Source organism: Neophocaena asiaeorientalis, unplaced genomic scaffold (genome assembly GCF_003031525.2).
Source record: "Neophocaena asiaeorientalis asiaeorientalis breed wild unplaced genomic scaffold, Neophocaena_asiaeorientalis_V1.1 scaffold132, whole genome shotgun sequence".
In the NCBI taxonomy this organism is placed as follows: Eukaryota; Metazoa; Chordata; class Mammalia; order Artiodactyla; family Phocoenidae; genus Neophocaena; species Neophocaena asiaeorientalis.
The window spans coordinates 4,031,715-4,047,891 of record NW_020173393.1 but is presented as its reverse complement, the minus strand read 5'-3'; the positions used below and the strand labels follow the sequence as shown (position 1 = coordinate 4,047,891).

The window sequence follows — 16,177 nt, the reverse complement described above, 5'->3', positions numbered from 1 at the left end:
TGAGTTAGAAAATTTTCATCAAGACCACATCTGCATTTTTGAAGACACCTGCCTTTGGGATAAACTAAAACACCTTGAAATCGAAGATGTTAAGAAACCCAGAAACAGGGAGAGAATTGGTGCATTTATGAGCACTGGTCTGGAACAGGTAGGTTGAGAGGGCAGATTGTCAAATGAGCAAAACCTCGATTACAGAGTAATCTAATGTATACCCAGGTACATTACCACAACTCAATAAACAGTTCTTTGGAATTAAGTTATTCCAATTTGCTTTCATTTTGATCAGTGTGTGGCCCTGAGAACCTGGTATTACCTACACTCAGGTGAGGCGGCATCTTCTGAGGCACTAAGGCTCACCATCCCAGGATAATACATGAGCCACAGGCCAGCCAGCCACGAACACACCTGCTTAGGGAAAGACAGAGACCCGGCCCGAGTCTCCACCTTCCACGGCTTGGCCCCGCGCAAGCACCTGCCACGCATGCCACCAGAGGGGCCTCCAGCTCCTGGCACCCTTGGGCGCTGAGGGGTCCTGTAACCTCCTAATCCCTGCATGGCCCGAGTTCTGAAGGAGCGACGCCAGGCGGACGGGGCCCATGTGGTCAGGTGGCTGAGCACAAGCGGGACCAGCTACTTTTCTTTTGGTCCAGAAACCTGACTCACCGGTGGTAGATACAGAAGGGCACCCAGGGAGTCTAACGACCCAAATGTTCCCAAGTCCACGTGTTGGCCCCCCTCTTTGATATTCCTCCCTCCCTTTCTGTATGCTCAGCACATGGGGGAAAGCACCAGTCCCCTCTTTGCAGAGGAGGCCTTAAGGGATCTCTCCAGGGCCACACAGATCGCAATCAAATCCGCACCTGGGCCAGGTGTCCTGCCCCACCACCCACTCAGGCCGTCACCACCTTTTACTTCCTTACGGGGGAAACCCCACCCACCTCAAGTCATTTATTTTATTTAACAAACACTTATAGCTCAGTGGGCCAGGCACTCTTCTAAGAACTCTTACAGCCACTGTCTTATGTAATCCTCAGGACACACACCTCTGAGGGAGGTAATGCTATACCTCCACCCCCAGATAAACCAGCTGAAGCTGGGAGAGGTTGATGTTCAAGGTCACTGAGCTGGGATGAGAAGGGGCCAGGATTCAAACCCGGGCATCTCAGCTCCAGGGTCCTTTCCTGTCTCTGAACTGGAACTAAACAGAGGAAACCTGGAAAAAATGCTGCCCAGGGATGGTCTTATTCCTGTGACGCCCCAGTGTCTGTCAGCTCCCTGCCACTCGGCCCCCACGATCAGTGTGATGTGTAAACCAGGAACAGGAAATTCAATTTGGGGAGCAGCCCCATCCCCTGGGAGAGCGCTTGGCCTTTGAGAATAGTCTTCTTTCTCAGATTTTCTCCCTTCCCTGAAAGAAGGTAGATTTCTATTTTTTCCGTTTTTTTTTGTTGTTTGTTTTTAACAAGTGCAAACACTTCAGTATTAAAGTATTTAAGCATTCTGGCTCAGCCACAGAAAGGGGCTCTAAGATGTGCATGAGTCATTCTTCATAAAGCGCTTTCCCCCCAGTGCTCTGGTTTGCTGCCTTCAAGTGGGTTCCTGGCCACACACTCCAGGGTGACAGGCTTCCTCTGGTTGCTGCTGCCTCTGGGTGTCCCCTATCTTTCACTGTCTTGTTTGGCTTGGGTACCATTAGCTTTTTATGAGAGAGAGAGAGAGAGAGTGTGTGTGTGTGAGAGAGAGAGAGAGAGAGAGACTCTGTGTGTGTGTGTGTGTGTGTGTGTGTGTGTGTGTGTGTGTCGGGAAGGGTTAAATCCATTTCTCCACGAATCTGTCAGTTAGTACCCCACTCCAGAAAGGTGGGGAGTAGTGGGAGGGTGATGCATGAGTTAAAAAGGCAAGTTAGCAACAGGTCGGGGGACCCCTGTCATGAACCCTGTCTGCTATCTGGACGCTTTCGACACTGTTCATGACATCACGCTACCATGTGCTGACAAGGCCACAATCCTCAGGCGCTCCAGGTGTTGCCAAAACAGCATGATCTAGCTCCTGGTCCAGTCCTAGCTCTGCCCCTAGGACCTGTCTCTCTTTCTCAACCTGGCTGTGACTGTTCTCACAGCCGTAAAATGAACTAAAATAAAACCAAGGTGCAGAACCAAAATCTGGACTACATGAGGTCTCGGATGTGAAGGGACTTCTACATTCAAGGGGTCCAGCTTCGAGCTTACCACCAATTGAATATAAAAAGGGAAAAAAACGCAAGCAGGAAGAAAAATGGGCACTAAAATAAATGTGATATTCCATAAAGGATTTCAGTAAGGCATAACAAAACGGGACCCGGTCACCAGGAGCACAAACCCACCATCGCCCACCCTGAAGGAGACCTCTGAAGGAGGCCATCCAGCACATCCCTTAAAATGGAGCAGCAAGGGCTGGGGTGGGGAGGGGATAGAGCAGTGTTAGCTCCTGGATTGTATTGACAAACCTGGTCAGGACACCACTCAGTCCAAGCTGAACTCTGGCCCAGGACACACAGCCAACAAAGGATAAACCACAGTCCTAGGACACACTGGCCACCCCTCCAAATAAAGGCCATGATGCTTCGCCATGAAAATCTCATCCTCTGTCCCAGAGCCCTCTGGATTTGGTTTCCCACACCTCCTTCTCCACACCTGGGGACATAAGACTAAATGAAGCATTTTCTGGTTCCACTTGTCTGCGGGTGAAAAGTTCAGAGCCCTACAGTAGCCCCCTAGTCCTTCACCCTATGCAATCATTACCAATGCTGTGCCAGGCATGGGCAAGGTGCTGGTGAGACCGGGGACAACACGAGAAAACACTATCCATTCTCCGGGTGGGGAGGGTGGGCTTCCTTTCCAGTGTGGGAGGTCACCATAAAGGAGTATGTGTAGTGAGCGTTCCAGAGGGCACAGCTCAGGAGTTACATATTCACCATCTGAAAGACCTGCAAAGGCCACTTTATCACACAAATCAATCTTATGGCACCAAAAAGCTAAGATACAAGCCAAATGGGATCAAAATGATGGTTTCTTTTATATATAATGGCACTCAATGTAAACTACTTTAAAGATGATTTTTTTTTCCTGTTAGTTGTTCTGTTCTTAAGTACCCAATGTGTTGATCTTCAGCTTAAGTGTTCATAGAATTATAGTGATGAAATGCATTCCTGCTGAGGCCAATAACTCCGTCACTTATCCACCATTCAACAAGTATTTTAAGGTTGAGCCTTACAAAATGACCGACTGTGCAGGTCAGAACCATCAAATGCTATCTCAGATGGTTCGATGTGCTCAGCACTCACGCCAGGCACTCAGCTAAGCTCGGGGGACTGATTGTGAACCATGAACCAAATGGAAGATGCCCCAAACCCCACAGAGCTTATATCCTAAAGGGGGGGACGGACGCTGCCAAGTAAACAAATAAAGAAAAATACATAATTTGGAAATGTGATGAGTTAAAAAGAGACAAGGTGATATAATAGAATGTGACCACCAGAATCGGGGGGGCGGGTCAGGGGAGGGTAGTTCTCTCAGAGAAGATGGCATGATGACAGTCAAGTTGAGATCTGATTAATGACAAATGGGCAGCCATGTGAATATCCATCTGGAGTCAGGACAGCACAGGAGAGAGAATCCCACACTCTCTAGGATTAGAGATCCTAGACTCATACTAGTCCAGACAAGGCTACCATGACATGCGGAAGCAAAGAGAGGTCAAGGTTTCACATCAACCGATCCTTTGACCAAGGGAACCAACTCAGGATCCTCTGGAGGGTGGAGCGATGCTTCTACCTTCAAAACACTGGGTATCATTCTACAGCTAGCATGAAGACAAACAGCTTATTTCATTCACTAAATTATGTTAGATTAAAATTTTAATCGGCGAACATAACACTGGAAAATGAGAACATCCATACGCTGCTATTTTCCAGTGTAAGCTGTCAAACCTCTTTTCTCTTCTTTTTTTTTTTTTTTTTCAAAAGCAGTATCGCAACACAAAGAAAACTCCGTAAAGATTCTTTGGCCTACCAACTCTACCCCTAGGGAATTTATCCAAGGAAATAATCTGGTTTAGTAGAATAAAAATATTCTCTTCAGAAGAACTCAATTGAGGCGTTAATCGCTGCACGCACAAAGGAAAGATAAAAGAAAAACAAATATACCTGGAATTACCTAAAGGATGACGGAGATTTTTAAAATTAGGGTGGTTCACTTGATGAAATAGCATACAACCGTTAAGCACTGTAACAAAGATTATACAGTCTTTCAAAACTGAACGGACTGTCGAGCTCCTCGAGAGAAGCAGAAAAGGAACAATGTGCATATTTTAATGGAAAAACATGTCAGCGATACCTCAAGGTGAAAAAGAAAATTGAAAAAAAAATGGAATCAAAGCCAGTGGGGTGGGAGGTTATTTATTTCAAAAGTCCTTCTAAAATATTGTCATTATATCGAGTTTTCAATAAAAAATCCCTCAGAAACAATTGTACTCTGATCACTGTAATAGGACGCCACCAAAACACAAGGACATTGGCTCACTCTAACTTTAAATGCAGAATAAAGCCTAATTTGGAGATGTCGTCTGTGTTATATATCCCATAAGCTTTCATATACAGATCCTACCTGTAAGACTCAACTTTGAATGACAATGTAATATTGCATGATTTCACAATAACTTCCTCTGTTTTTTTTGATGTGCGTTGATGGGAAGAATTGGAAATTGTGTTTCAGTCTACGGAATGGGTGTAGGAACACCAGATGAGAAAGCGGGGGAGTCTTAACTCCTCCCACCATGCAAGGATGGGGCCAAGGGATCCCCGTGAAATCAACCACCTGGGAAGAGGCACGGGTGGTGGCACTCACCTTTCACAATCAGCTCAGCGTAGTTGGACACACCAGAGCCACCGTCAGAGCGGATCACACAGCGGTACTTGCTCACACTCCGCTGGGTAGTGTCCGCCACACTGACTGTCGCCGAGAAGCGCCTGTGGTTGACCACGCGGGTGACCATGAGGGCCGTGTCCCTGCCATTCCATTGCTACAGGACAGAGGAAGGGAAGGAGAAGTCATATTATCACACACTCCTGAGTGACCCCAGCATGGAAGTTCCACCCGTCCCCACACCCCTGGGGCCCATGACTTTCCATAATAAGGACTCTCCATTGCTGGTTTCTGCAAGTGATGTGATTCAAGAATAAACTTTGCTAGTGAGCTGATTCAAGAGGGTGGATGCCTGGCCATAGGAAGAGAGAGCACAGCCGCTTCTAAACACCTTGGCTCCTTTCTCATCTGCATTTGGGGTTGGCACTTGGCCCCTTAACCTTCCTCCTGTTTTCCTTCATCTCTTAAGCAAAACCCACAGGGTTTCCGTAAATGTAGACTCAGGTAAGTTAGTGAAGACACAGCCCACAAAGTGATAATAAACAGCTGGTGTCCTGGTACACCACCCACAGGCTCTGAGTCTCCTCCACAGGGACCAATCTGTCCCTCCAGGTAGAGTGAGGATGGGGGCTTTTCAACACCTCTCCTCCTTGGCATATGCTTCTTCCTCTGCCTGGTGCCTCCTGTCTCCCTGGAGGTACTCCCTCTCCCTTAAACACACAGGTTCAGCTCGTTAGCATCTCCAGTAAGTGCCCCTGACTGTCACAACACCTTCTGGAAGTTCCTCACTCTCTCATGTATGGTGCAAACTTCCCACACATTTTTTCCTACAAGTGTTTCCCACTGTAGACTGTAAGCTCCCCGAGGGCAGGATTTTTCTATTTTCATTTCTAGCACCGTGCCCTGAAGCCTCCTGACTTGCTAAACATTTCTAGAATCAACATTTCTAGCAAGGCATTTTTGTCTTTACCATCCTGAATCTTAGATGTGATACTCTGAGTTTGAATAAGGCCCTTTCTCACAGCAGCAAGTTACAATAACTGATAGGAAAACAAATGCCAAGCCAAAACCACTTGTGCAGGCACTTGCATTTCTCTGGGCTTCAGTTTCCTCATTAAAACAATGGATCTGACACTGGTGTTTGCTCTATGGAGTTATTGCGACGAATAAATGAGAAGGCATGTAAAACATTTAACACATGAAGGTATATTCTGGTGTTAGTGGAGCTCTCTAAATTAACCATGCAATTAGCCAGGTGAAGTGGAGTAAACTGGATAACAGCCCCTCAAAAATGTCTACATCCTAATCCCAGAAACCTGTAAATATATCACCTTACATGGCAAAAGGGACTCTGAAGATGTGATTAAGGATTTTCAGATGGCGAGAGATCCTGAATTATCCAAGAGGATTTATATGCAGAAGAGGAATAAGGCCGGATGGCCAGAGTCAGAGAAGGAGATGTGGTGACAGAAGCAGAGGTCAGAGTGACGTGACTGATGGCTTGAAGATGCGGGAAGGAACCATGAGCTAAGGAATGCAGGGCAGCCTCGAGAAGTTGGAAAGGTTAAGGGAAGAGATTCTCCCCTCTCCTTCTCCAGAGGAGCCCAGCCCAGCCAACACCTTGATTTTAGCCCAGTAAGACCCAATTTCTGACTTCTGATCTCCACAACTGTAAAGTAATAAATCTGCATTGTTTTAAGCCACTAAGTTTGCAGAACTTTTTACATCAGCAATAAGGAATTAACACAAACGGCAAAGGACTGATTAAGCGCAAAATATTAATTTTTCATGTTTAAATTTTATTTTGGTGTCTCCTCCAGTATTATTTAACTTTTCTTCTTAAAGATGTCAGATTCCAGCAGAACCAGAGAGGATTCAGTGCATCCCCTTGAACAATTTAGATTTTTCTGTTTAGCTCCCGAACCACCAGGCTTTCTCCCATGGAAGGATAGGAAATTGCAGGTTGTCTAATAAAATCTCTAGAAAATAGGCCTTTTGATAATCACACCTGTCATACTGGGAGCAGGCAACAGCAGGACAGGGTCGAGCAGGAGGGCCCAGAGCCAAAATAGGAAACAGGGCTGTGATGGACCAGAGCAAGGAGAAATGGAGGTTAAGTTCAGAGAGATGAGCCCAGATGGAAGGGCAAGCAACTGCGCAGTCACCCAGGAGCCCAGGAGCAGAGATCGGGAGGGATTCTAGAATACCAGGAATGGTGAGAGGCTCAGATGCCAGAATGCTGTGGCAACATGGAGAAGGGATTTAAGCAGAGAGAATGAGTAAGAAGCACAGGTGCCAGCCACTGTCTCAGACCCAGACAGAGGCAGGAGAGAAGATGCAAGGGAAGCAAACAAGGGGAGGTTTCATGACGCAGGAACAGACTCAGAAACCTAAGCCCACAGGCGATGAGCAGGTTCGAGTGGGCACAGGGAGGGGTGGTACAGGGGAGATGCCAGGAGCCTGAAGTGGACCACAACCTGGAGGCAAAGTGGGAGAGTAAAGCTTCCCAGCCGTCATACCAGGTGCCATGTAAGTGCACAGGGATGCAGATGTTAGGGTGCTAGGAAAGAGGAGCAGGACAGTGAAGGGAAGTCAAAGTCCTAGGAAAAGCCAGAGAGGAGCATGACACAGATGATGCACATAGAAGCCTGTGGAAAATTCTATCAAACCCTCAGGCCCATGTCACCCCTTTGGCCTGTTGGAAATTTTCTTTTGGTTCCTGTAATATTTTTCATCCGTAAGTATATCCTTCCTCTGAAAGTTCCAGGCACACTTCCTTTCTTCTTGTGGCAAGTTTCTCAGAGCTATGTCTGTGGTTCTAAAGTGAATCATCTTCTAGCCCCTCTGAGTCAATGAATCAATTGAGTAAGTTTCCCACTGGGCACTCAGAAGGGTGTCTTAGGTTGGGCTCCCCAGAAGGAAGCAGAGTCTGAGACCTGGTGATTTACTGAGTGCTCTCAGGAGAACGGGGATGAAGGAAAGGGTGAGAAAAGAAGCTGAGCAACAATGTGGTGGAAACTGGGGTCTGGCTTCAGCCTGACTCCACGGAGCTCCAGAGCATGAAGTGTACCAGAGCTAATCTCATCAGGAGGCAAGGGGCCAGCTTCTGCACTCCACGCCCATCAGTCACAGGTCATGGTCAGGTGGGGGAGGAAAAAATGGTTCCCCTTTGACCAAGGGCACAGTTCTCTGGGGAAGGAGGATTTGTGAGCCTTTAGCAGCCAACATGCACAGTACCCTGCAGTCTGGGGCACTGGCTCATAAAGGACACTTTAATCCATTCTACCCAGAACCTTCCTATCTCTATCTCCTCCTCCAGTATATTATACATAGGGTCTCCTGAAAGCCCATGAGCCACTGCCCTGAGATTTGCTGGTTGTCTGCTCCTGAATCTATGTTAAAAAAAAAGGGTGGGGGGGGCAGGGGGCTGGGAACTGATCTCCATAGATCACTGACAATGTGGGAAGCTCAAGTACCCCTGCAATAACGCACTGCTTCCTCTGAAAAGCCGATCTATCCCCCAGCGAATAAAGTTCCATAACTGAGCTTGATAAATATTTTGTTCAAAGTAATGGGATCTGTCTGAGCATTTATTAAGTAAAAGTCACATTAACGAACATGTCCGAGTGCTCAGTCTGTGCTACGCACGGTGTTACCTGGCTTACATGATAGAATCCACTTAATCCTTCTCAAATCCCTAGGAAAGTACTTCTCAAAGGGTGGGTCCCAGACCCAGCATCGACATCGCCTGGGAACCTGTGAGAAATGTTAATTTTAATGAGATTTCCAGGGCTGATATCCATTTATGGAGGCTGTTTATTGGGGTTGGTAGTCTGAGTTGTCTTTTCCCCTTTCCTTATTCTATTATTAATTGCACTGGAAATGTCCTCATTATTTAACAAAACAGAAAATGAGAGTGTGTGGAATGTGGAAGCTATAATTTCTTCCCAGAAGAATTTACAGGCTGGCGTTAAGATTCCAACAAAACAGCAAAAAGGGCAAAACATAAACACAAAGTCAAGTATTGAAATAGCATCCTTCAAGGAGGAAAACACGGTCAGCAGAGGATGAGCAATGCTTTTAGAATAATCTAAAGCAGTGGTTCTCAAAGTGTGGTCCCCAGATCTACTGCATTAGCACCCCCTGGGAACCTGTTAGAAATGCAAATTTTCTGGCCCCTCTCTGGACCTAATAAATCAGGAGCTGTTATAGGGGGAGCCAGGCCATTTTTGCTTTCACAGACCCTCCAGGTGATTCTCATGGGATGATAAGGCATGAGATAGGTCCTAAGAATACTCCTGTTCTCCAGATAAGGAAACTGAGGCAGACAGGTCAAGCAACATGGTTTAGAATAGTACTTTTCAAATTAATGTGCATACAAACCTCCTGGGGAATCTTGTTAAAAATGCAGACTCCGATTCCCTGAGTCTGTGGGGGGACCTGACATCCTTCATTTCCAGCTAGCTCCCAAGTCTTGTCGCTGATGCCGGTCCATGAACCATAGCAAGAGAAGCAAAACCTTAACATGACTTTGCTGAGGGATGGAGTTAGGATGTGGACCCAGGTGATGTGACTCCAGACACTGAGGCCTTAATCACATTGCCCAGCTGCCAGCCAGTGCACGAAAGTGCAGAGTTACCCTGTGACTCTGTGTGAGGAGGGTAGAGTGTGCAGTGTTCCAGAAACTCACTCTGCTTGTTCAAAGAACATCAAACGCCATCTTGCAGGAAATGACTGCTCCACAGAAAACAGTTTGGGAACTGACGTGATCTATGCCTAGCTTTCTAGAAACCTCAGCGGTCTCAAAGTCAGAAGTATCTATGTAAGGAGGGGCAAAGCATCTTCCTGCATTCCTGGCTAACAGACTTTCTGAATATATTATTAAGGGGTGTCATATCCAATGTGCTATTAGGCTTGGGTGAGGTTTTCTTACCCCAGCTCCATCCGTCTAAAGCAGCGGCTCTCAAACCTTAGCATGCATAATGATCACCTCCAGAGTGACTCAGTAGGTCAGGGGTGAGGCTAGATAATCTGCATTTCTGACAAGTTCCAGAGTGACACTGATGCTGCTGGCCCTGTCCTCTGTCTCCAAGATCTGAAGGCTAATGTCACCTTAAGTCCCTCACTGGAAAGAACGGGCCAAATAATATCACGAAACACATGAATGGACACATTCCTTAAATCCAGGCCACTCCCTGAGGCTGAGCAATTGGTCACCGCACCAAAGATGCCCAGCCATGAGCCAAGGGTGTGGCACCCAAATCCAGCCCCTGTTCTGCTGGCAAAGCAGGAGTCCTGACCACAGGCTGACCGAACCCACTTGGAGGAAGGCTACCTATTTTCTTTGCCCAAAGGCTCTGTCTTCGTGCCAGGCTATATGCCTTGGACCTGCATGTGCCCACAGGGCGAACCTTTTTCCAATTCATCCACCCAGGGGGGCACATGTGTTCTAAGCTGAACAAAGGCATTTTATAGCCTTATCGGTGGTCCTGCTTAATCCCATTTTATACCCATTTCTCTCTCATTCATCATGGTAACAGTTCCCTTTGAAACCTCTCTTTTTTTCTTTCTTTTTCATCTGCTTATCTCTCTCTTTTAAAACAACTCAAATTCCACCTTCCCTTAGCTTGTTTTATGTTATGTGGAATAAGCCGGCTTGGTTTGAGAGCACACACTCTTTACAGGAGTATGGACTGCAAATGCCCACACTTTAATACTTCTGACCCTGGCATATGTGCATCCTTCCACCACCCAGGCAAAAACCTCTCTATCTTCAGGAACTATCTAGAAAGGAAGACAAGAGAAGCACCTGATGCCATGGAAAGCCTGCTGTTTTAGTATTACCTGACTGACTATCAAGTTATCTATAATAGCCTCACCATTTTGCAATTCCCCATCCTCTCTGCTCCTGTGTCAGGACATTATTCCCTTTACAAAGAGATAAGACACAGCCTGCAAAAATGGCTGTCATTATTTCCGGACATGCCAGAGTGCATGCCGGCTTGCCACTGATTTATAATCGGCAGAAGTGGAAACATTACTGTCTTTAATAAAAGGAAACTGTGTGCAACTGACATTATGACTGTTTTACAGGAGATATTCTAACACATGGGTCCTAGAAACCTCCCGTGTGCTGATCTGAGCTCCTAGCGCAAGTGCGCGTGCATGCACACACACCACACACGCACGCACACGCACACAAGTAAAATGAGGCCCTTTCCAGTTGAAAATTATTCTAATTGCTCCAGAAATCTCCTGGCTAGAAAATATTTCAGTGAACTTCCCACAGTTCATTCGAAATATTCTTTTCATTTCTAGTCATACTGCGTCAATGGCATGACATTTGGAAACTTGCTAAAAGCTGGCCCATTGATTCTCTTAAGACTATATCTGCACCTCTTTGGCAATCTCTAAAGAAGAGCTTTTGATTATTCTTTATTAAAAGTTGAAAGAAATAGAAGTGGACATAAATCATTTTTGATTCGCTATGCTAAAGACCTCCCAAGGGCCCACTACGCGCATGGCTGACTGCCCATTTACGGTTGATTTCTGGGTTCAGAGTTCCTGCAGCGTCAGGAGGGTCCTGGCATAAGCCCTACAGGGAGCCGTCAGCCCTGAGCAAAGAGGATGAGCAGGTGGTGAAGGGCCTGCACACATGCCATCGCCCTGTGCAGCCTGATGGCCCTTTGACTATTTCCAGTTCACCTCTCTGAACTCTACTCACAGGCCACTTCTTCCGCGGGCACTTCTCTGAGACTCCTAATTCCTCCCCACTCTCCCTACTCCCTACCTCCTCAGCAGACCCTTTTCCCCCCTGGGAGCCTGGTCACACGTGTGATAAAACATGTAACTCTGTGATTAGTTGCTAAATGTCTGTCTCTGCTGCCGAAAGGTTAAGTTCCACGAGGGCAAGAAGCAGGGTTGCCTTGCGCACCACGCTTTCTCCCAGCTCCCATGTGCTGGGGCAGGAATGAGCTGGATCAGTCCTGAAGCACATAAATGTGGGATGGGCTGAGGGAAGACAGGGAGAAAAAATATCAGAAAGTAAAGGAGGAAAGAATACGTGTGTGAGGGGACAGCTCCAGGTCAGAGTTGCCTACGGTCCTCAGAGAGGAGGTGCACAGGGTGGAGCAGGATGAGGTCCATGCATCAGCTTCAGACGAACCTGAGGGAACCCAACCCTGTGCAAATCCAAAGCCCAGCTAGATTTCCCTCCCCTGGGTTGCCCTACAGGGGCTGTGTTTTAATCTGGGGTCCCTACAGGTGAAAAGAAGGAAAGACAGAGCATGTAGCAATGGTGCCATGACTCTGTAAATACACTAAAACCCACTAAATGGTAGACTTATTGAACTTTATGGTTTGTAAATTATATCTCAAAGGTAATAATAAAAGATTGGGGTATCCTAGGCGTGGGGTTCCCCAGCTATGACACAGTGTGTAAACCCCACCTGGATCCACCTTCACATCATCTTCACAGGACTTGGGGGCACAAGGGAAACTGTTGCAGACATGAAGCTTGTAGTGCCTGCGGGGCAATGAGGAATAAAGTCCTTTGTCTCTGACCCAAGAGTCTCGTGTCTCCTGCCAGCATCCATGCAACCATGCAACGGGCAGCCTAACCCCTTTGCTTGCAAATAAGGCAAACTCTCAGACCCTTCATAGCTGCTGACAGATGTGCCATGGAACCAAGAGGGCAGGAAGATTTTCAAGGAGGGAGCGGTCAGCATCATCAAATGCTGAAAGAAGAGCCAACTATAAGGAATAATAATAATGATGAAGGAGGATGGGGGGGAGGGGGAGGAGTACCACCGCCACCACGCTGCCCCCTGGCTTTAGCCACAAGGAGAGCACGGGTGACCTTCACAAGAGCCACTCTGGGAAGAGGCAGGAGTTAAAGAAAGGCACATTGCAAGTGTAGACATCACATTTACGCAATGTGGCCAAGAAGGGGAAAAGAGCTGTAAGAAGGCAACTAGAAGGCAGAAATTTGAAAAAAAGCCCAAGGGTGTTGGAATTTGGTTTGTAGATTTGAGAGACTCAAATCTCTTGTGTGTGTGTGTGTGTGGTACGCGGGCCTCTCACTGTTGGGGCCTCTCCCGTTGCGGAGCACAGGCTCCGGACGTGCAGGCTCAGCGGCCATGGCTCACGGGCCCAGCCACTCCGCGGCATGTGGGATCTTCCCAGACCGGGGCACGAACCCGTGTCCCCTGCATCGGCTGGCAGACCCTCAACCACTGCGCCAGCAGGGAAGTCCTCAAATCTCTTTAAGTACCCAGTACAGTGAAAATCAGAGGTGGGTAACTATGTGATAAATATGTGAATTTTATTTTAATAGGAAGCCATCTGTATGGAAGGAAAGGCTGGAGTGGAGATACAGGTGGGCAGGACTATGAGGTGAGCATGGAAGGATGAGCCCACCCAGGACGTAGACACAGACCTGCATTCAAATCCTGCCTCTACTGCTCACGACCTGGGTAACTCTGACTCACGTACCCTTAAGGTTCAGTCTCCTCATCTATAAAGCAGGGCTACAAATAGCATCTACCTGAAAGACTGGTTGTGAGAATTAAATACACCATATGTGTAACCACTCAATACATGCCCGCTGTGTTGAGTATCGGCGTGAATTTCTCCTTAGTATGTAGTTGTAGGGGGCCCACTGGGTTTTCAGCAAAAGCCCCGCATGGAAGGGACACCTGGTAGAGATGCAGGCAGGAGGGGGAGCTGCTTCCAGGACGCTCACAGCCCTGTGAGCCAGCAGTAGCCCTGCGGGGAGTGGGAAAACAGGTTTACCGGAATACTCTGCCACAGCGGACCAACACGTCTGCTTATCTCATCAGCCCTGGTGTGGCCGCTGCTGTGCTGATGGCTTCCCAGGGCAGGAGCTGCCAAGTTCGGGTGTGCTCCCTGTAACAACGCCCGTGATTTGTCTAAACACATATGCTGCCCTACCGAGATCTGTGCAGAGGCTTTGGACACATGGCCTCATTTCTGAGACTCTTCGAATGCTATTCATTGTACAGACTTCCGATGGAGTGAATCCTTTGTAGGGAGACCTGGAAGTCAGCCTTGGGGTGGGGCTGACAGGGCCTGCCCCGGAGCCCCTGAGGAGTGCATGGATCCCGCAGCATAAAGACCAGGTGACACACAAAAATATTTCTAAACCTCCACCTTAATGAACAGTATCTCTTGGTGGTGATGAGGTGGGGCAGTCTGAGGGTAACTTTACCCGTATTCTCAACAGGGGCCAATGCTGCCGCTTCTGTCAAAATAGCTATCCCTAATTCTATGCCCTGTGAAGGCTCCTACCATCCTTAGAATATTCTGTGCCTAGGAAAAAGTGATCACTTTTCTCCTTTTAACAGCATTTTTTCTGTTAATATTAGTTACCTATATTCATTTTAGCATATTTGGATGAAACAGAAAAGAGTAAAGATTTAAAAAAAGCATACATAATCTACCATCGCAATCAATTATTAAGTGTCTTGATATGTGTTTTATAGTGTTATATGTGTATGTTTATAGAGGTATGTATATATTTGTGTAAATATGTGTGTATACATATGGTTGGGTTTTGATATAAAATTAATATATTGGGCATATCGTTTTATAACTTGCTATTTTCACTTCAATATATACTGTGAAAATGGCATTAAACAGACTTCTATAACCTGATATTTAATGGTCCCATTCACTTAATCAGTCCCCTCTTGCTGGACATTTAGGTTGTTTTCAGTTTTTCATCCTGTTGAACACACTTGCATATACATTTTTTCCCTGTCTCTGGTTATTTCCTTAGGTGTATTCCCAAAAGTAAAATTACTTGCCGGAAGAATATGTACATTTAAAAGTGTTAGCTAACTACTGCCAAATTACCTTCCGGAAGAGATGTACCACGTACATTTTCACAGTGCTACGCCGATAACTTGTCACTGCAGTTCCACCTACTTGTACCCTGAATATTGCTTTTTTTTTTTCCTTTTTCCAAAAGGGCTCCCCAGGCTGCAGGCTGCTTTTCTTCCTAGTTATTCCAGTCAGGATGTACCCAACTACTCGCTTGAACAAAATGCTTGAAGAATCACAAGTCCGGATTCCTCAGGACAACGCATCACATAAGGAGTCAGCAAGTTATGAACGAGGCCCTTCCACCGGAGGCCACGGCACTACATGCTTCACCTCAAGAAGAAATCATCCCAGAACGAGATGAGCTTGTTTATAACTTTTACTGGCCTTTATCCGCCGTTTCCCTAAAAGACTACAATTGTTCTAGGCTTAGGTGTACGCATTTCTGCATAGGTCCTGTCTGTTGATTTTTACGCAAAACTTGCACTACAATTCCATGACAGCTGGCACTAGCAGACAGAGTCTTCTAGAGAGCACATTAAGTCTTCAGGAGGCTGCAAAACAGGGGTATGGGTAGTCTTCCTTTTTAACTTATTAATTTATGATCTGAAAGCACTTAAGGACAAGCAGACTGTAGATCCCTGCTCTATAAAAAGAAGGTAAGCATTCTCTACAACAGGCAACAGGGATTTATCCCCAACTACGCGTCCACCAACTTTTCCCTAACCACTGCCAGGGAGAAGGGCCACTGACATACTATTCTGAGACTAAAGTCACCGCCTTTATTTCCCTGACTTAAAACTGCTGGATAAAAAAGTTTCCACATTTGGTGACTTAGGGAATAGTCAGCTTATCTTGGAAGCGACAGCAAGAAATAGCATTGTTGAAAGGCACACCTGCTGTAGGTGTCCTGGGGACTCTTGGCCACAATGTGTCTGTTTCACTGACTTTGGAAATTCTCAGGCTGAGGCGCCCCAGCCTGTTACATGGAACACAACTTTGGCAAGTCTGCAGGCAGTTCCTCTAGGCGCTGGAGTAAATCCAAAGCAATATCTCATGAGAAATCCGCCACTGCCTTAGCCCATCCATCTCAGATCAGGGCTGCAATTGTCTCTTGGGTGGCAGGTATCATGACTGGCGTCTCATATCTTATAGAAAGATGCTGACCTACTTCCAACTACACTGTTGAACATAAGCCTGGACTTAACTGGCCAAGCGGGCATTTTGCCAGAGAGCATAGCGTAAGCCATCTACCTCCCAATGTTTCCTGAAACATAGATGAGGGAGATAACATTTCTGGTGGTTTCCTTGAAGAAATATAGTTATTGAATCTATTCACTCTCCAGATACATGTGAGGTATCCCAGGATGGCGATGGTAGAGAGCTGGGGAGCTCTGCCATATCACACTGCCCACCCCACCTCCCTCCCACCC

General features: G+C 46.8%; 1 protein-coding gene across 1 annotated transcript in view; it reads right to left on the bottom strand.

Annotated features, from left to right (window-relative positions):
- Positions 1-16,177, bottom strand: part of PTPRT (protein tyrosine phosphatase receptor type T) — a 754,628-nt gene that overhangs the window by 635,034 nt on the left and 103,417 nt on the right. Inside the window, exon 5 of the mRNA XM_024746810.1 lies at positions 4,884-5,058. Within this exon, the coding sequence (XP_024602578.1) occupies positions 4,884-5,058 (175 nt within the window). The remainder of the gene's footprint in view (positions 1-4,883; positions 5,059-16,177) is intronic.